The 22993-nt window shown below is 30.8% G+C and overlaps 1 protein-coding gene across 6 annotated transcripts in view; it reads right to left on the reverse strand.

Annotated features, from left to right (window-relative positions):
* Positions 1 to 3784: 3784 nt before the first annotated feature.
* Positions 3785 to 22993, reverse strand: part of LOC132733704 (calcium/calmodulin-dependent protein kinase type II subunit delta-like) — a 118229-nt gene continuing 99020 nt past the window's right edge. For 4 of the 6 annotated variants that reach the window (XM_060720369.1, XM_060720373.1, XM_060720371.1 and 1 more), the window contains 5 exons: positions 20522 to 20596; positions 8756 to 8831; positions 8307 to 8410; positions 4462 to 4576; positions 3785 to 4031 (listed from right to left, as the gene is read on the reverse strand). In XM_060720369.1, the coding sequence (XP_060576352.1) occupies positions 3914 to 4031; positions 4462 to 4576; positions 8307 to 8410; positions 8756 to 8831; positions 20522 to 20596 (488 nt within the window). In that variant the 3' untranslated portion in view covers positions 3785 to 3913. The remainder of the gene's footprint in view (positions 4032 to 4461; positions 4577 to 8306; positions 8411 to 8755; positions 8832 to 20521; positions 20597 to 22993) is intronic. The other 2 variants (XM_060720370.1, XM_060720375.1) reach the window with 1 other exon arrangement.

Raw genomic sequence — 22993 nt, forward strand, 5'->3', positions numbered from 1 at the left:
TAATGCCGATTAAAAATGAATCTCAAATTTTGTAGTAGATTTAAGGACATAATATAGCCATACACTGATTGCTGGCTTGTTAAAGAAGATAACCTCTTTTTGTATAATATCACAGAGTAATGTCATGAACACTGCAGTCACTAGAAATTACAAGTTTTTCAATGTAATAATTTAACCTTTTATAATCATATTATAGATGTCATAATCATAATGGTCATAAAATATTTCTTACCTTAAAAAAGGTTTAAAGCATCAGCACTGTTAAATAGAATTTGTTTCAATTGTTACAGTAATTTTACTGTTTCTAGAATATATTTATTATTGTTATTATAAAAGTAACAGAAAATGTCACTTATATACAGTAAATGTCACAGAGAATGTCACAAGTACACTGCAAACATTACAGAAAATGTCATACAGATGGTGGTTGAAATGCTTGACAATGTCTCATATATATTACACCTATGACCTCACAAAGCACAGAAAATTCTACCAACTGAGATCAAACGTTCACATTTAATGAAGGAGAAACAAACTTTGTTTATATTTTTTCATATTAAAACAGTCATTTAGATCTTAATGGGACTGGCATCATTTGTTGAGGTAAATCATTGTGTATGACATCATATGAGTCGCGTCATGACAAAACCAACATAATGGGTTTGTGACCAGCATGAATCCAGACCAGCCTGTGCATCCGCACAGTCTGATCAGGATCCATGCGGATGCGCAGGCTGGTCTGGATCCATGCTGGTTGCAAACGCACTATGTTGGTTTTGTCGTGACGCGGCTCGTATATTCTGATTGATAAGCTGTTAACACATTTTGTAGTGAGTGACACAGTATGGAAATGTGACAAGTATCACAATGGGAAACTTCAATATCACCACATTTACCTATTATTTCTGTACATGTCAATTAGAATAACTTGTATCTTCATTTTATATAAACTTAGTCATAATTATAAATGTCATGACAATTTAATTTACTGGTTAAATTCAGTTTAAATATCTTAATGTATTTCTAAAATTACATGAATTATGAGAGCAAAACTGATTTTTCAAGAAGGGCAAAGTGTTATCCATTTAAAAACACTTAGCTAAAAATGCTTTTTTATGACAAAACAAAATCACTGTACGAAAACTATATACAAACTTCTAACTTTAAAAATGCATTCTTTCCTATTTTTTCATCAACACAATTGAAAGTTATTTAATATCCTGACAATATATGTGAGCTTTAAGAAGCAAAATGTTTTGTTTACAGAGTTTGTTCAAAATCAAATTGTTTTACAAACTGTGGTGCTAGTAAGCTGCCAATTATTCAATAAAAATATATAATAAAAACACATCTCTTATGTTAGATAGTTGTGACTATAACCCAAACTTTGTTTGCTATACATATATAATGTGAATAAATACTAAAACAATATGCAACAAAATATCTATCTATACAAATACAAAACAGGATTTATACTCAATAACTAAGACAATCTATAAAGAAAGCATGATACAAATGTATACATAATTTCAAGGATAAAATTAAAAATAGTGCATGTTTTATTTCATTTTTTGTATAGTTGTGCAAATGGAGTATTTTCCAAAATATTAAACAAACAAAAAAATTGAATAATAAAAAATGGCCTCACACATTGATGTTGTGTTTCCCCATATAGTCATGTCAATGTGTATAGATTTATGTTTTAATAGCTTTGTCACAGATCAGTATTTAAACAGGAAACACGATATTGAGTGTGTTCAGTAAACTACAAGGTTTGGATGTTCAATAGGTGAACCATAAAGGCAATGATATCTGGACTACAAACCATAATATCCAAGAAATTTCTGGTTCTATATTGTACAGTTTTTCTTCTGCAGGATCACTACATAATATATTAGGAGCTACTTTTTTGTTTCACATGGAAAGAACACACCTTAAAGTTGTAATAGCACATGTATGACAGCTGTGACAGTATCTAGTGTTAGTGTAATTTATATTTTATAATTCAGCTTTATCCTGTAATATCAGCTACTTCAACTGACAGTTTGGAATAACTATAGCTAATAAGAGCATCCATATTCTTCATATTTTCAAGTCATATAGTGTTTATGTTGAATTGTTACATTCCAGCATTACTGGTGAAGGAAGACCAGGTGCCCCTTTCTGTATTATATATAGCACATGCAGGTATACCAGCAGAACCATTTACCTTCTGTTGCTTGTAAACATACAAGAAAGTCTCTGACTGGATTGGAACACAGTATCAAGAAATGAGTGATTCAAAATAAACTATACTACCTTCTTAGAAAAAGGACTTTTAAAAGTACTAACTTGAATTATGCAGATCTGTTTTCTAGTGAAGAAAAACTGACGAAATACTGAAGCATCCTTGAAAGTCAGGAGAAGAAACACAACACAAATGCCTGAAGCCTGAAATGATCTTAAAAAGAATCCCACCTCCCCTATTATAATTTTAAAGAAAAACGATGAATTTAAAATTTATTTTTGATTCTCTGATTGAGACCAATAGAATATAAAAAAAAAATTTCCCCTTTAACCCCCATATACACATTTTTTTCTCTTTCAAACGGGAACCCAAAAGATTTTAGTCATGTCAGTTTCCCTAATATAGATTTTTTTGTTGCGTTTTTTGTTTTTCACTTTTAGACAGTGTTTACTTTCATTGAAAATTAAATGAACTCTAATTTCCAATGGATACTAACTCATTAAATAGACACTGCTTTCACAGCACTGTCATGCCGATTTTAATTATGGTAACTTATAAAACCTAAAATATCTCTTCACAAACTGATTTTATCTAATATTTCAACACAGCGGAATATATTGGCAATTCAAAGAGTGATTAATGAATTGTAATATCATTTATATAAATTATCAAATGAAATTAATGACAGTAATTCTGATGATGATAAATTTTGACCTATGAACACTATGAAAACATTGACAATATATTTTTTTTTTTAATTGTGTATTATGGCATTCATTCAATTTAACAAAACATGGCATTTAAGCACCAAAAATTAAAAATATAACATAACACATATTTCCCCAACATGATTTTGTAACTCTTGGTTTTGTGAAAACATTTTATTTTTTTTTATCTATATTTCATATATTAGACAACATAAAAGGGAATGTTTTAAAATCTGTGTGTTTTATATCAAATTTACACAACAATGTAATAAACAGTAATATCATATGATATTTCATAATTTCTTGCAAATTCTATAAGCTAAAGAAGGCTAATACATTAAAGGCTGATTCATTTATATTGAAATGACTCCTGATTATGTTTGTTTTAATAACTAACTAAAATTTTTATATATTAAGATACACAAGTTTTAATCAATGTTTTTTTTACATCTAAAGGGATTACATGAAAGTGCAAATGACCAACATACAAACATACTTCTTACAAACAACAGAGCTAAGGAAAAAAAAAAAAACTTTCCACCAACCGTTCATTTATCATCTAATGATATGAAAAATAGTAGCAATACAAAAAATTGTAGCTACATGTAGAATGAGAATTAAAGAAGCATAAAAATCTAATCTTATTCCTTCTCTATTCTTAAACTGCTAAAAGCAAGTTCAATCTTCAACTTTCATATTTCCTTCAAACTATCAGCAGCCATCTTGTCAAAGAAGATAATGTTGACTTCCAAGAATCGTCCCGTTTTCCTTGTACCATAACTAAAAGGGGAAACAAAACCCTTTATGTATCTAACCAGCAAAATACAGTAATCTTCCCTTCTCTATGCCTCTTAATAAAGGAGAAAGCCCATCCATACTCAACATATGAGCAAACATTAATTAGAATAAAGAAAATGCCCTTATAAAGGCATGATTTGGAAAAAAAGTTGACATTCTATTGATATTTTTGTGTACTGGGCTATTTATTTGGTGCTGAAGGGTCTCCAGACCTGTGGAAATGAACATTTTGCCATTTTCCATCCTTTCTTTGCCATACACGAGTTTCCTCACTCTGTTTGGTTGCTGGTAAACCATCTCTGTAGTAAACAAAGAACAAGTTTAATATGCTTTATCAGGTAGGGGATTTATATTTGTCTGAGGAATTACAATTATCTTTCAATTTGGGAAGAGACCAACTGATGAAAGGAGCATAACCCTGAAGATACAGCTTTCAGACTGATGCCCCTTGTCTTGTAACTGCCCCTAAGTACCAAGTTTCGTGTGGACATCTTTAAAAAGTCTGAAAACATGGGCAACAATAAAGTTTTGCATAATGACCAAGTTATCATATCTTTTTTTTTCCTGAGCTAAATAGTGTCACAAAACAAACTTTCACACAAAACAAACTTTCAACGTTTTACAAACTGATTGAATGACAAAAATGAGCATTGAAATATTCTAACTCTAATAATATAAGTATAAAACAGTTCAATAAATACAAAGTTTAGAAATGTACTAGAAACCTACTTGTCAATGAACTGTGTAAGCCGTACATATGCAATACAAGCAGCATCATCTCCTAGTACATGAACTGTTGGATTCAAAATACTTGTATTCACTGGTTTATTGTTCTTGGATAAAACTGAAATTTACAAATACAATAATTATTTACGTGGTGTTCAAACATAATCATATACTTTGAAAACAAATATCTCTTGATTAAGACTTACCCGAAACACAACTATTTTTCTTTTTCAAACTTGCTCAAATATCAAAACTGAAGATTACATGAAAGTAAATGAATGAAAGTTAAGGAATATATTATGAACTTCTAAAAATATCACAATATCTATTACTGGTATATATTTCAAGAGCTTAACAATTTAGGATCATGTTTTACTAATCAAGTGAGGATTGAAATAAGATGTATAATGCATATATGTGAAATCTCTGACAAATGAAACTAAATGATTTTTGCCAATATTTAATTAAATGAAATCTACAACTTCCTACATTCTATAACTACAGTGCAAGTAATTAAAATTTATCTTTAGAGTGCATTAATGTAATTCTCCAAGTAAATATATGAAGCTGACTTGTATACTTGTTTATCTATTGCTTAATTTGCCTATTCTAAAAAACATTTCATAGAAATTTGCTTGAACACAGTAACTTTATCAACCATCTTTTACAATACAACATAAAGAACAAGGAACATCGCAATGCGATGCAACCAGGTTTTCAGCAAAATATTTCACAGAAGCTTTGTCATGAAGGGGCATTTGTTTTTAATTGAACTTTTAGGAGGAATTATGGCTCTTTTAATATTCCTCAAACAAAAATGATTGAGAAATTTTATGTTTCTATTCGCCTGTTTTTTTCCCAAATATTTTAGAAAGGTAAAACAGTACTTTATTTTTGCTTAATTTTTGCATTTTTGCGTCTTTTGTCAAATTTTCTTTGTTCAACAATATTGGCGTTTGTGGTGTTTTTGTGGCGATATCAAGAAAAGTATGTCACATTTTAAAAAAATACTTGAATGATGTCTTGGAAGAAACATCGGGGAATTTAGTGAGCGCCAGGGCAACTTGATGACAAAGCTTCTGTGAAAAGTTTGGTCAAAATCCATTGAGAAATGTAGGAAGAAGTTGCGCACTTGTAGAAATCTTGTTCACTATATATTTCTGTATAAGGAAAAAATATCACAAAGGGGCCAATAATTCGGTCAAATATTATTTTCCAATTCACAAAACCCTGGACAATATGTGCCAGGCACTTGATTTAACAAAGCTTCTAAGAAAGTTTGGTCAAAATCAGTTTTGAGAAATTGTAGGGGGGAGTTGCCGCACAGAAAAAAATTGTTTCACTTATATATTCTATATAAGGGAAAAAAAACCAAAGGGCCATAAATTAGGTCAAATATTATTACCCCAATTGCCAAAAAACCCTGGCAATTATGTGACAGGCCACTTGATGACAAAAGCTTCTGTGAAAGTTTGGTCAAATTTCCGTTGAGAAATGTTAGGAGGAGTTGCGCACAGAAGAAATTGTTCACTAATATATTTTATTATAAGGAAAAAAAAAACAAATGGGCCACTAATTAGGTCAAAATATTATTAATCGCAAAACCCCGACAATATGCGCCAGGGCACTTGATGACAAAGCTTCTGTGAAAGTTGTGTTTCAAAATCCGTTGAGAATGTAAGAGAGAGTTGCCGCCACAAGAAGAAATTGATTTACGCCCGCCACGCGCCGCCCAATCCGCCCGCCCGACATACCCAATCTAATAACAGTTTTTTCCTTCGGAAAACCTGGTTAATAAAAGCACAGGCAGCTAAAAAACACATGAAGAAAGAACAAATTGTAAAGTCAAGAATGTTTTTATGGCACTTTTACAGAAGTAAAGTATTATTAAACAATAAAACATCATCAAGCTGCCCTTCAAAGCAGATCTGAATCTGACAATCCATGACAATACCCTAGCATTATCTGTAACATCAATGTTGCTCTGTCAAGGATAAAAATATGGCCTTATTATGACTTAACTTGGAACCTCCCTCTCCCCTATTTTCAGCCTTAACAAAATTGACCCGAAAACCTAACCCATGTATAGACAGTGAAGAAAGGCACAGAGAAAAATAGTTTGGTAGCATAATCTGAAAGCAGCTACATCACCACACTGACGATGTCTTATAACTTTTTCATTAAAATTGTAAAATATTCTAGTGCATATGTCTGTGATACACAGACAGGAACTGTTTTCTATACATGTATATATTTGAAGGTAATATAATATGCTTCAGTGAGATATACATGTAGTACTTTGTGTATGATCAAACAAGATTTTACACTATGTTTTTACAACTATGTTTTATGGACATTTAATGTTTGATGATTTTTGCAAATCTAAGTATGCTACTTACAATTCTATTCTTATCAAACAATGAAATAATTATTCAACTCCAGTAAAGAAATCCAGCGGACAAGTAGGTAGAAACTACATTACAGGTGTATATAGTTTGATGTTGAAGACATCATGTAAGGGGAAGCTATGGGAATACAAGCTTTATATCATGTTTATACCTGAACTATTGTGATCAGCCAAATTACACCAGGATCCATTATCTACAGATTATAAAGTTCACATCAACTAATTTTCTTATGATTTATGAGAACCAAGTCAAACCCCTCCCCCCATCCTCCAAAAAAAACCCCCCAAACAGATGGAAATCACATCATACCCAAAATGTGTTGTCTCAATCTGTTGCACACTTTTTAGTCTTCATTAAAATAAGGCTTCTATTGACATGTTAAAACAAATTTACATCTTTTTTTTAACCAAATGATCAGATGAACTCTATTATCATATTATGCTCACTCACAATTTAATTTGCATTCAATTTATGCAGACACTGGCCTGTGACTGACTAGTAGATTATTATCTAATGGTGAAGAATCAACCCTGATATCTCTATGGAAAACCAGCACACACACAATCTGTGCATTTTGCTGCTTTGAAAAAGCACTTTAGTACTGAAAAGGTAAATTTGTCAACTTGTGGGGAAGACTAGGTGTTCTTTGATTATTTTCAGGTTAAAGGGGCCCCGAGTAGCCCCATGACACTAGAAGCAAGCAGATAATTCTCAATTTTTAAAAGTAAGCAAGTTAAATAGATTCCACAATAAAAGAATCCAAAGTCTCTGATGGGATTCTAACCCACAGCGGTGTTGGGCAAGTTATTTAAAGTCAGCAACCTTAACCGCTCAGCAACAAATGCCCTACATTCACAATTGTACATACATTAACCAAATATATATGTAGACACAAGCACCTTAACATTTAGACAATTTTGTCTATATTAAGATATTTTATGTTTAAACATTGTATACAGTTTGATTTTGATAGGAAAAATAATTTACAACATACAGATGTAGATAAAGAACAGTACAAAAACATATCTGTAAAAGTGCTATTACAGGAAGTGTTTGTCAATAAAAGATACATGCTATATTATATGCCATGTATATACTAAAATAATTGTAAGATTATATGGATCAAAATATTTAACCCTTACCACACTAAATATCTGTGCTAAAGTGTTCTTCATCTTTTTAGAAAAATTCAAAATATGAACTATCTGAATACCAAACGTGCAGACCATGAAAGAGGGCTGGATTTTCTGTTCCACATGCATAGGGGTAGAATCTTTTTCCCCCAAAAAAATTTTAAAACAGTTAAATTTTTTTGTAACTTAAATCAGAAAAATTTTATGAACCATTTCCTTAATACCCCACAGAAAAAAAAGAGGGAAAACAAAGGTAGAAGAAACAAGTACAATCTGACCCAAGCAGAGTACGCACCACAATACATACCCCCCTTACCATGGTCAAAGTAGAACTTGTGAAAGTCCATTCCTACGATTAGGTTACCCATCGCCTCTGGCTCAAAGCATGTAATTGTCGGATCAACAAACTTCCTGTCATATATAGGATACATAAATGTATACTGAATCTGTTATCATTGCAACTGATCTAGGTTCCAAACAAATACCAATTTAACATAGCTTTTATATAAGTAGTGACAATAATCAAACATCAAGGCACAAAGATAGAAATGCAATGCCAGATTAAGACAAATGTAGGAACAATCTTGTCGGCAGTGAAACCTTATCAATATTTTGATTCAAAGCAGTGAAAATAAACAATTCAAATTTAAAACATGGACAAAACCCATGTAAGAAATGTAAAGACATATTTAATTATCATATCAAAAGTATGTTATTTGTATAAAGAAATTCGTAAGTAAGATAAAATAAACTTACGAGTAAGCATCATAGTCCCCACTTGTTATGGCAGCAATAAGTTGTTCTGTCAGCTTAATCACCTCCTGTTTTCTACCTGTATAATCATACACAAACAATTAACATACTATAATCAACATTTAACAAACACCTGCCATTATAGCATTACAAACGGTACAAGTCCATGCCCAAATAAAGGTACATAAAAATCCTGTACAAAATAACTGTAACTATTGTTCTGGGTGTCTGTAAAAGCCGTGCTGCTAGTATATGTAATGCTAAAAAAGAATAAATTAAAATATATCAATAAATATAAATGATTATAAAGTCCTTACAGACAAAAGCATCATAATCATTATACCTTTCAACTTACTTTCTATATCCATGTTGGAGAAGTTTTATATCTTTTTGACAACAAGTAAATGATTTACAAGATTGAAACAAAAGTTTATCTTTAAGGGGACATTCAACAATTGTAGAGGACTTAATTGTTTCTGTATTTCTGACTTTTATTTTGTTTTATTACTTCAATGTAACTTATGACAAGTATTTTCTCTGTATGAAGTATTATTTTAAACTGGTACAATAAAAAATCAAAAATCTTTACAGTTTATATAACATTTTATGCTTTGTTCAATTATTTATATAAGTTTCTTTTGGGACGTCCCTCTTTCAGTTGAGACATTTACATGCATACAATTATATCAATTACTATACGACCTCTAATCTTCCAGTATTTGAGTGAAAACTCCGGTTAAAATAAATGACGAGTCAATATTTTGTAAATCACTTGTTGATTTTATTTGCAAACAGTTATATAGTGTAGGGATTTCATTGCTTCTTTTCTATATTCAAAAAATATTTTTTCATGTATCATTTTTTTAAAGTAAATATTTTTATCCATCATTTTTAAAAGTAAATAAATATATATTAAGAAGACACATAATTATGCCATAACTGACATAGAGTTATTTTGAACAATTTTAGTTGCTACTCAAATCTTACAGCTTTGCATCTTACATTGATAAGGGACCATAAATTTATCAGGAGTAATTTTAAGGCAATACAGAACATAAACAATCTACACTAATTTACCATGATTTAGCAAAATATTGAAGTTAAAACATAATGAAGACAATACATATTTAACATAGAAGCGGTATGTTTTTCACCATCATGCAACAAGCAACAAATGAAAGGTATATTGACTTAATATATCTGATGAAGTTAAATGATGACTTGATAAAACAAGAGAGCCTAAATTGCTCACCCGAGATACATTGCTAGAAAATGTAAGTAACTAACTTAACATTTTTGTCCCCAGTTGCATAATTCATAAAACATTTTCTGATGCTATGTGCTCAAAGCTCTTGGCATTGTCCATCTAGTTTGAATGTGTTTTCCTATATTAATCTGTATTGACCAAGTGAACCCAGGCTGGTTTCAATTTTGACCCTAAAAAGGCATGATCTATATAACTTTTGTAATGATTTTATACTACATTCCAAATATCTACGTTCTTTGTATTTAAGTTGATTTTAAGACATGTTGACTATGTAAGTCCATATAAACTGACTCCCAGGGTATGGCCACCTTATATCCTTTGGGCATGATTCATGCTACTTAGTAGAAGTCCACAAGGCAGTGCTTTTTGCTAAATATCTAAGCTCTGGTCATTGTAGTTTCACATGAGAAGACTTAAATGTACTTTTCTATATTAGTCTTTATAAAGTAGGATCCCAGGGGTGGGGTCAATTTTAACCGCAGGGGCAAGATTGATCTTTAATAAAATTTATAAAGCAATGCTTTATGTTCAATACCTAACCTCTAGACATTGCAATTTCACAAAAGAAGACTTAATTTTGTTTATCTATATAAGTTACCCCATGAGGCAGGGCCAATTCTGACTACGGAGTTTTTATTTGTATTATAACTTTTGTAGAGTAATACAAGGTGATGCTTCGTGCTTCATATTTCAGCTCTGGGCATTTTTGATTCTAAGATTTCACTTTTTAAGTCCTTTTTTAAGCTCATGTGACCTATTTTCAGACTTTAAGAAAACTTTTGTAAAAGGCTATCTACATTCATGTGAAGTTTGATCGAAATCCACCATGTAGTTTAGAAGATGATGTTTAATAAAAAAAATTTGAATAAAAATGACAACGCACACATTGCAATCACAAATGCTCATCTGTGAACACTGTACTTGGGTGAGCTAAAAAAGCAACCCCAATCTATCTTACATAATAACTCAACACAAAATAAGTTGGGGCAATAGGGCAGTACATGTATTTAAATTCCCTTACAATAATATAAAACATCATACAATAACAAAAACATATACAATTACAAAAACATATTATCATACAATAACAAAAACATATTATCATACAATAACAAAAACATATGAAGCTTTTACAAACATACATACATATAAGTAGCATAACAAACACATGCACTTTATATACATCTTCACTTAATTTGATAAAACCAATCTAAACAATTAAACCATTCAAAACCAAACCTTTTAATATTTTTGCCATATTTTAATCCTCAAGTATCCAACCATCAAAACAATTATTCAGAAAGGGCATTCAGCCAACTTTCTTCATTTGTTTTGATCCCAAATTTAAATCAAGGTATTGGTTCTAAAAAAAAATTCTTTAAAAGCTATGCAGGTAAATGCAGTGACTCGCAAGATTTCTTAAAATTTTCTTGGAAACATGTTCTTCATACATAAATAATCACAGATTGTTTTCCCTCTATACAATGAGAAGCTTAATGATTTATTCAAACTTTTGTTCCAAGTCTAAAACTTCATGTACTATAACAAATAAGGTGTGGGCCTGCTCTAAATTTTTTATTAATACCCCCGATGATACAACCAAAATTCCTTGTTCACTATAGAAACATTTAATGAACAGCTTGATTACATGACTGTATTAAATGGTAACCAGTTTTGTGTAAGTTGTATAATGCATACACAAGTTAAATAGAATTTTCTAAAATGAATGCAAGTTTCTGTTTCTATTGCCAAGCTAACAGCTTTTGTTGCGTATTCAAAGACTTCACTGGAATTTCAGTTTAATGGACAAGTTTCTGAAAACTAAGCAATTTGGTCTTTCAAACAAATCTAAAGCTAATGGTATGAAAAATCAGATTTTTGCTTCCTGGCAGTCAATGACATTTGCTTATTAATTTGGTAACATGACTACAATATATCATCAACCCTGAAACATGAGTCTCAGTAACACCAAATTATACATATAACTGATCAAATCTGAACATCAAATGCTACTAGCTTTACTAGCTGGTCTTATTTAGAGGGCGTTTAACTCCAATTCAAAAACGGTTCAACACTACAATTTCTGACATAAAATGCAATGTGTATAACGTGACATTATAAAATGGTACAGACATACTTCTAATGGTTTGTATATGAAACACATGACTAACATTTCAAATAACACATACAAAAGCACAGAGCACTTATACTGTGATATTTCACTGATGATGGATTTATGATATTGTTTATGTGAAAAGTGGGTGGGGTACTTACTACTACTGCCTGGGTCAACTGCTTCACCCAGCTGTAAACTTGTCAGTGTGATAGCTCCTGTTTTGTAAATAAAACTAATGCATACAGTCATTCATTTTGTTAATAATAAGCTTAAAACTGTTTTGACACAAGTTTTTCTCTAAACTAGTAAGCTTTCCATTTTCATTACAAAAAGTAAATCATTACTTCTAATAGCTCAAAGGTTCAATATAGAATTAATGTCATCTGATTAAATATGACAGCTGATATAAGACTGAATTGACCATACAATTGCAATATTCTGTATTATTTCTGAGACTTAATATAACAGAGGTCCTTAAGAAAGTCAGGGAAATAAACAATACAAGAGGGCATAAAAGGCCAATATCATTCAAAAGAACAAATGACAAATGCCATGATAATATTTTCTGAATTTGGCACACAAAATACTAGAAATGTGCCTATTGGACATAGATGCCACTCCATTCAGCTGGACTGTCACAATAATCCTGTAGAATTACTAGCACATATCAGCATAGAAGTTTCAAGTCTAAATATGTTTATACAGTTGACTCTCAATAAGACAAAATCGCTTTACTCAAAATTCCGCGTTAGTTGAAGAATTTCTAAAGTCCCGTCAAATTCCCTTCTTTATCTTTGTATTTTAACTCCATTTAGGTCAAATTTTGACTTACCGAGACTCCTGTTTAGTCGAAAAGAAAATTTGGTCCCGTCAATTAAGAAAATTTGGTCCCGTCAATTGAAGTCCAACATATAATCATGTCAATTAGTCGAAGTGTGAAAACAGCTGACTGATCAAAGGTTGGCGACATTAAGGAGAGATGTTGTTACTCGTGATTTATACGTTTCATGGTAATTTTTAATTGCCGGTCATCATGTATTGTTAACACATCGTAAAAGTAGCTTTAATCCGTTTCGGGACTTAATTGGTTTTAACAGTTAGATAACTAAATTAAAATTTTATTACATTTCTTTAAGAAAATTGACTCGTGCCAGTCTGACGGATGTTAGTCAAATAATAGCCTAGGTATTGATGTGTGTTATCAACGTAAATGACATTTGTATAATTAATGTTCCGTCATTTTGCATACATTAATTTGTACTTCCGGTTCACGTCATTTCAACGGTTGAATATTGCAGCATTGCCGCTAACAACAATCACAAACCTACTTCTTTGCACATTTAATCAGGCACATGTATATACATGTACAAATGTCAACATAATGGTGGCAGTTCCACGTTACTCGAATTCCGTTTCTCTCGAAGTAAAATGCCCAGTGCCTTGGATTTCGAGTTACGGAGAGTCAACTGTATTTGCAAAATCAGGGGCCATAACTCTGCTTATCTCTAATGAATTTGCAACAAATGAACAAGATGCATAAATTCACATCGTGGTAACTTTTTTTTGAAAGTTTCATTTTGCTTGCAGTTATACTTTTGTAGTAACCCATGGCAGAAGTCATTTTTTTCTGTTTAATTCAGGCTAAAACTGTCAATTAATTTGTGTCAAACTACCCAGGTGCTTAGATTTCAGCACTGACAATTATTCTTAGAAAGTTCCATTGCTCTTGCAGTTATACTTTTGTACTTTTGGAGTAAAATGAGACACATGTCATGAGACAAACTTTATTTGTTGCTCAACAAATGTTGTGGACATAACTTTGCCACAAGTTGCAGGGGGCATAAAAATTGAGGAAAATCTTTCCTTTGACTTTTTTGTTGTTGAAAAAGCAGTTTCCAAAGTCCTCAGTAGGAGATCATGCAAAACTGTGACAGTCAAAGTTTATCTATTTCTGACAAGTAGTTTCATGGAAAGGTAAGTAAAAGCTTCATCATTCTGATGATTGAGCTTACTATGAACTCAATATGAATACCAATGCTTTAACTTTTGATATAGATTGATACTATAACTTTTTTTCAGAATGATTCTTGTTTCACAAACAGTATATTTTTGAATAAAGAAAAGGTAAAGAAAAATCACACATTATTAGAAACCAAGGTCATACAGTCAAATTTGACATAACTAACATTTGCCATAAGTGCCTTATCTTGTACAAAAAACAACCCCCAAAAATCTGGCCATTAAAATTCTGATAAAATATGGCAGTAGCACCAGTCCTTTAGTTTGATTAATGCCTGTACAATTTTGACTGTATTTTGATACTGAAGTACCTAACATATAACAACAACATAAAAACTATCAAAAATCTAACATAGGAAGGTTGCAATCAATTTAACAGAAATCAATTTCTATCTGTAGACAAGAGTAAACTAGAAATAATCATAAACAAAACATTGTGCCAAAATGTGAAACTACAATTTCCAACTGTGCAACAAGTACTCAGGTGACGGGACAACCTATCACAAATTATACAAGATTGGGGATCACATGCAGAAAATATATCAATACTTTTTTTCTTTTCTTTTTTTTTTTTTACAAAATATCAATTTAAACATTACTTAAAATTAATATGTGGGATTGTTTTAGAAGGAAGCCAGACACTGATTTTTTTTTTAATGAAAGTTATTAATAAACTACAAAGTTCTGTTCGGGCTATAGAAAATTTCCATCATGCTCTAATAAATATATATATAAAATTAATTCCTTACATGAAAATTTTGACTCAAATATCTAAACAATTAAAAAATCTTATTTTCTAAAAACATTTTACAAGAGTTCAAGCTAACAGAAGAGTCATCAGTATTACTTTCTTATACAAGAGAAGATAGACAACAAAGGAACAACAGAACAGAATACAACACTCCCTATAATACACATTATACAGACATTCATATCTCTTAGGTAAAGAAGAACATTTTCCTTCTGTTCTCCTACAAGGTGTATCTGAATACAGGAATACATGCATATATCATACAATCCAGGGTGAGTGATAGATTGAAAGCAGTCAGAAAATAACCTGAGAATATATAGAGAAGAAAGGGAAAGTAGAAGTAACTGTAATAAACAATATCAAAGGAACATCAAAGTACACGGACCTGTGACAGGAGTGATAAATGTACAGTCAATCTTGTCCATGTGACCAAGTGTATCATAAACAACCATCATAATACCCCTTGACCTTAATTTTGATTAATAAAATTCATTGTAGTGAAATAAACAAATCCTGTCTATTTCAAATTACAAAATGCACAACAGAAAGCAACAGTCCAATGATTTAGTATTGCCATGGAATGTGAAGGTAGACAATATTGAATTTGAAAAACTTACTCATAGAAGATCTACATGTACATAGTGTATCAAGATCATTGGAGAAGTATAATCATTATACATGTATATGAATGAAACTGAAGCCAATCTAAAATAATTATCATAAGCTTTGGTTTTATTTGTTTGAAAAAAAAACCTGTTGTATTAAGTGACCAATTTGGCATTTCCCTTGAACAATTTTAATACAAGATTGACTGTATGTCTTGATAATTGTACAAAAATGTGTTGCACTGAATTATTCATATTGAATGTAAAAGTGTTTCATAATTTGGGAAAGAAAAAAGATAATGAAAAGCATTGTCAATCAGTAAAAGGAACTAGAAATGTGTCATCATGCCACGGATGCCCCCGCATGCAGCCAAAATTTCAGATGTTATAATATTTAGTTCCAAATTTGTTTGCACAAATAATTTTTTTCATTTTAAGTTCAAAGCCCTTAAAACTTTTCAATGTTAACACAAACCATTTTCATACACTGTTCAAGGCACTGAAATTATTCAGTCTAAACCTTTTGAAAATAGCATATTTCATATTTGTAGCCAAAATAATGGCTACATACATTTCAGTGCTGAAACTGAAAGTTCAAAATTTTTACAACATTCAAGAAAGATAAGTTTGTCCAAATCATTGAACCACAACCAAATTCAAACTTAAACTGCTTATTCCTAAGATGTATCTATATTATTCTCAAAGTGAAAGGGACATAACTCTGCCAAAAAGTCATCGAACCATGACCAAATTCAAACTTGACCTGCCCATTCCTTTGACATATCCATATTTGAGTTGAATATGTAACACTGTTGGGTAGATAATGAACAGAAACTGTAAATTTCATATTATTTTCAAAGTGAAAGGAGCATTACTCTGCCAAAAATCATTGAACCATGACCAAATTCCAACTTGGCCTGGGCATTCCAAAAATATATCCATATGTCAAATTTGGAGTTGAATGTGTTGTACCATTGGGGAGATAATAAACAGAAACTGAAAATTTCATATTATTTTCAAAGTGAAAGGGGCATAACTCTGCCAAAATCATTGAACCATAACCAACTTTGAACTTGACCTGCGCATTCCTGTGACGTATCCATATGTCAAGTTTGAGTTAAAAGTGTTGTACCATTGGGGAGATAATGACCGGAAACTGAAAATTTCATATTATTTCCAAAGTGAAAGGGGCATAACTCTGCGCAAAAATCATTGAACCATGACCAATTTGAACTTGACCTGTATTTTCTCACGGACATATCCATATGTCAAATTTGAGTTGAATGTGTTGTACTGTTGGGGAGATAATGAACGGAAACTGAAATTTCATATTATTTTCAAAGTAAAAGGGGCATAACTCTGCCAAAAATCATCGAACCATGACCAAATTCGAACTTGACCTGTATTTTCTCATGACATATCCATATGTAAAGTTTGAGTTGAATGTGTTGTACCATTGGGGAGATAATGAACGGAAACTGAAAATTTCATATTATTTTAAAGTAAAAGGGGCATAACTCTGCCAAAAATCATCAAACCATGACCAAATTCGAACTTGACCTGTATTTTCTCACGACATATCCATATGTCAAATTTGAGTTGAATGTGTGCAACCGTTACTAAGATAATGAACGGAAACTGATGATGACGGAATGACAGAATGACGGAAAATGACGGAAGGACGGAATGACGGAAGCGACGGAATGACGGAAGACGGAATGACGGAAGGACGGAAGGACGGAACACGGTAAACACTATATAGCCCGGCCATTTTACATGGCGGGGGCATAAAAATAGAAATAATATTTATTACTGTGATAAAGAGACATTGAGAACGTCATTATTGTAATAATCTATCAATTACCAATCTTTAACTGTGTTCAATATTGGTAAATCACCTCCAGAAATTACTGATGGTTTATGCCATTGCTTGCTTGAAAAATTAAATGTTAAAAACTTAACTAAAACCTTTCACTTATAGTCTGAAATGTGGGGGTTTTGATTTTTGTAAAAAGAAAAATCAACAAACGCTGCACAATTTGCTTTTAAGAAAATGGGGAAGGAACCTACGAAAAAATCAATAAAACTTAAATCTGACTGCTCAACTTGTAAGTTGTGGAAATGATAATAAATTTTTTACAAGGCTATATTTGGGAAATATCAATGGGCATTTACTAAAATTAATGAAAAAGAAATTCCATAAGAATACATTATTTAATCTTCAACTATATATACCTTAGCTTATTTAATTTACAAAATCAAAAAAAAAATACTTTAAAGTACAAAAAAAGAGCTGTCACAAAACTTTAAGGGTACTCTTCCCATGTGGTTTCCAAATTTCTCACTGTTTTTTGTTAATGGTTAGATAATTTGTTTCCATGGAGCATTATGCTTTAAATTGACTGTTTTTAATATTTGTAAAGAAGTTTCAATCGTGCAATCATTATACCAGTAATGGTTAAGTGTTTTTTGCCCTTCAAATTTTGTAATTATACTACAATTTGCAAGGTTTTGGGGTGATTTAAATTAAACTGTTCACAACACGAAATAAACAAAAGGGGATCAAGAAAAAACTAAAGTAAAAAAATAATTATTGAACAAAGGATAAAAAAATTTGTAAACTTTCTTTGAATCCCCAATTACACACAAAACATTGAGAGAAAAAATCAAAAAATTTCAAAAGGGTGAATAGTGAAAGAAGTTAACAATACTTTTTTGCTTGCTTTTTTGCAATACATTCACCATGTAAAAAAATCTTCATTAATTAACTAAATTATATTTTTATTAAAATTTTTTCAATTTTGGAATAATTTGAAATTAAATGTATTGGGCAGTCAATTATAATTTTAAAAAGTCTTTAAAAAATTTTGGGTTTTGATTTTTTAAATCAAATTTTAAAACAATTGTTTTAATATTATTTACCCCAAATTGCGGGGGTTGCCCCATTTTTTTTTATTAAAGGAGTTTTTTATGGGGCCCTTTGGGTAGGGGAAACTTTAAAATTTTTAAAAACAAAGCAAAACAGAGTTAAAAAATGCATTTTGGGGCTTTTTTTTTACCCAATTTTCTCCCCTGTTCAAAAAATTTTTGTCCTTTTCTAAAAAAGGAGTTTGGTTAGAAAAAAGGGGGGAAATTTATTTGGTCTTTTAAAAATCAATTTAAATTTTAAAAAAAGGTTTTTTATAAATTTTTGGGTGTTTTACCTTTTGTACTTGTTTGGGCAACATTTTTTCCCTTTTAATTTTTTTAAATTTTATCCTCGGAAAATTGCCCCAAATTTTTGTTCAATTTTTAATTTTTCTTGACTTTTAGAATTTTTTAAATTTAATTAAAAAGGGTTTTTAATTATTGAGAGACATGAAAATTTTTAAAATTTTTTTCCGTATTTTGGCATGGAAAAAAGGGGGTTTTAGGGAATTTTTTCCCTTGTTTCCAGCCAGCAAAATGTACACATTTTAAAATTTTAAATTCATTTGGGCCATTTGTAATTTTTTTTTGCTAAAAATTTTTTGCATAATTTGGGAACTGATGCTTTAAAATAATGCCCTTTTCTATTGATGCCAAACATCAGGCCCCCCCTTTTAAAAAAAAAGTTGGGTTTTACGTTTCCATTTTTTAAAGCTAAATTTTATCCCGGAAATTTATGATTCACCTTTTAATTAAAAAGGGTTTTCAGTAAAAAGGTACCTGTTCCCTTTCCCTTTCAATAATTATGGGAAAGGTGAAAGGTATTTGGTTTTTCAACCCGTTAAACTATCACTTTTTTTTATAAATGAAAAATTTTTTTTTAGAAAATTCAAAGAAATGTTAAAAAAAACCCTTGGGAAGATCTCTTTAAAAACCTTACAATTTCCTTTTCTCAGATGCCAAAAAATAGATTCATGTAAAGGTAAACCTGGTAAAAAAATTGGGTATTTTTGTTTTTTATTAAACAAGGGGCAGGGTTTAAAGATCCTTTAAAAATAGTCTGCATAAATTTTAAACCCTAAAAATTTTTTAAAAGAACATTCATCAATTTACACCTTTTTTCCCTAGCAATTTGAAAATTAATGAAAATTTTTGACTTGAAAAACTTGAAAAACTACCCTAACTAGGGGCTTAAATCAAATGTGTTTTTTTTTTGTAAAAATACATCAAAAGAAATTGCTATATCCCGTGTTTTAAATTTTTTTTCTAACTTTTCAAAATTTACTTAGGGTGTGAGAAATTAAAAAGGTTTAAAAGACTGGAGAACATAAACATCTAAAGCAAACACTCATTGTTAAAATGGCATAATAAAAAAAATCAAACAACAAATATAAATATAAAACAATGAGAGAATGCTGCAAGCAGTAAATCTGAAAAACCAATTCCCATACAATAAATGTTAATATATAAGTTAGAGTATGAATGTGTCACTAATGTCTGCTAATGGCCATATCACATCATCAGCTGAACTATATTATACATAGTTCATCAAAATGGACGCCTATCTTTAATCTCCTATTTGCATTAAATACAATTTATCTGCAAGCTGTAAGGTCAGGTACTGTTGTATTAATATCATATTATCATTAATGAAATCTATCATATCTCTTTCTCTCTTTATATTATTCCTACAAAGAAAAATAATGTACAAAAATCACAAAAAAACAACAAAAAAATCAAACAACCCCAACTTCATTGTATGTTTTCGTCAAATTTGTTCAATATTACTCACTGTTAACAAGATGCTCCGCAGGCTCATGTTGATTTTTCCATACAGAAACAAAGTTTTGTATACAACATCATACACTGTATTGACAAAATGTTGAGATAAAAAGAAGCAAAAACACAGTGGATAAAATGAAATCATGATACCATGTCTTACAATTACAAGCACCTGCTACATCCAATCACTGTTACATATGTTTTACTGTAACTTGTACTTTTCTTTCAAAAACAGGCAGTAGACTCATTTATCCACTGTAAAGAGTACTGGTCAGCTGGACATTTGACCAGTACTGACCAGTAGTTACCAGTAGAGACTTACCATCATCCTCTATTGTGTTACTACTGTCTGTTGACTCTTTAATACCGTCATTTTTCTTCACCATGAGACTGCGGCCTGAAACACACAATTTAATCATTCACATATTTTGTAGCAAATTATCAATGTTATTGACATTATCAAATGTCATTTTATTTTGAATAGGGCCATCCCTAAGACAGTATTTAAACATTTAACTTTGCTGTTGCTGCAATCATCAACAACAATTCTTCAATTTAAAATATTAAATAGTTTATAATAATACATTTATCTACAAGAATAATAATCATGGCATTTTGAAGCAAGTATAAGGTCCAGTTAAATTACAATTATCTTATTCATTCATAATGAAGTCACTTTACCAAGCTTAAGCTGCTCTTTATAAAATAGTCTTAATAATGAAAGTACACTTAAGGAAGTCAAAATTTAAAAACAAAGATGTCATATGTCAAACAGATATAGAAAGTAAGATGCCTGATTAAATTAAATCTATTCATCTTCTTTATTAGAGAAACAATTGCTTTCAGCATTTCAATGTCTGCTTTTTTCCCTCCTGTAAATGTTAAAATATTACTTTGTATAAATAGTTATAAATATTTATATATTAATATTCATAGGTTTTTGAAACATTGTTACCTGGCTGCCTGTAAAGAAATATATCAAAGATGATTTCAATAAAAATCAATAGAAAACCATTTTTCTATAAAACTTAAAATACAGTCAAACGTGTATTAAGCGACCGGGCAAGGGAAACACCAAAAACGGTCGCTTAATGAAACGGTCTCTTAAGACAGTCAGCATGATATAAAAGTCAAAATTTATAAATGACATCTTTTTTATTCGATGGGATTGTTTTTCAACTTCATTTTTATATAAATGTTGAATAATAAATACGCTCCGGTAATCTAAACGGATGCAAATGTAAAAATAACGTTCTGATATTTATTGACAAAACAGTTTTGATCCATTACGTACATGTTTGACATTTTTTTCCAGAATTTTTTAACTTCTCCATTGTTTTTCCTTGTCTCCAACACGAAAACCCTATTAGTGAAGATGTTTCTGTTGTGCATTTTTTCATTTGAAATAAACAAACTACATCTATTTGTTACGGTTAATTTAATGGCTGATCAAGTTCAAGGTCAATTCAATGCAGTCTAAATGTCAACAAGCGAAGCGTATACACCATCTCAGTATGGGCGGAGCGTTGCATTGTTTATCCGATATTATTGGATAATACACGTCACGCGTATACTTAACTTCATTTGCATACTCTGAAACGGTATGGGAAATAGAGTTTTTCACAGGTTTATTGTTGTGTTTTGATTGCTGACACTTGTGACTTAACGAGGTGGCGTTCTCTAAAAACACAATTACTTGACAGGTAAAAGTGGTCGTTTAATGAAAAGATTGATGTCAATTAGGTGGCTAATTAGCGGTCGCTGGTCGCGTTGAGCAAAAGTCGCTTAATACATTAAAGATATAGAGAGAAAATGATCGGGGGGGAATTTAAAGTGGTCGTTTAAGACAAAAGTCGCTTAATACACGTGGTCGCATGGGCAAGTTAGACTGTATAGATCATTTCATTATAGATAAAACAGTTTATATAAAACTGCCCACTATTCATTGTTAGCCAAAAGTTTATTTTAAGCATGGAAAACACATGTATAATTTTAACAAGTTTAGCCGACTTATTCCCTTTAAACTAAGTCTACAAAACAAACTGACAGACTACCATAGAAGCTTTCATAACATGAGATGACCTATTCATTAAAGAAAAGAAATACAGAATGTTAAAGCTCTATAGCTAGTTTCTAAGGAAAAACAAAAATAAGATTCTAGTATCATGTATATTTTAGATTTAGATCATGTAGTTCTATTTGCATTGTATTGTATTGTTTTGAATCAAATGAAAATATGCCTGATTTTAACTTTAAAAAATCCTGAAACAGAGCAAGTTATCAATAGTAAGTCTGTTGACAGGATCTATAATGATGGCATAAGCTAACATTAAGAGAGTTCATGTATGAAAGCCTTGAAATTTCCTGTATTTACCTATTAATCTAATATTTTCTGATATTGTCTGACATGATAAATAAATGACGACTGACAGAGATGTTCAAAGTTACTATTACATCTTAATGCAAATATATTCACTGTTAATACTATCAAGAGAATAAGCCAAAGTTTTAAGCCAAACTTCAAATAGAAAGAGAAAATGAGAACTTTCTTTTAGCTATGAAAAAAATACAGTTATTTTTATAGGACAACACAATTTCAGAAGACAAAGCAACTAAGCTGTACCTAACCGTAATCTTCAAAAACAAACAACATTTAGGTATACCACATACAGATTCTGCTGAAATAAGTAGTTTTAAGTTGACCACTTTTGTATTACCTTATACACAAAAAAATTATGACAGCTTACTGGAAATGAAGTATCATAACAAAATTTATGACAGTTGATTACAAGCC

The sequence above is a fragment of the Ruditapes philippinarum genome, unplaced genomic scaffold, assembly GCF_026571515.1.
Source record: "Ruditapes philippinarum isolate M1 unplaced genomic scaffold, ASM2657151v2 ctg802_1_1_1_1, whole genome shotgun sequence".
Lineage (NCBI taxonomy): Eukaryota > Metazoa > Mollusca > Bivalvia > Venerida > Veneridae > Ruditapes > Ruditapes philippinarum.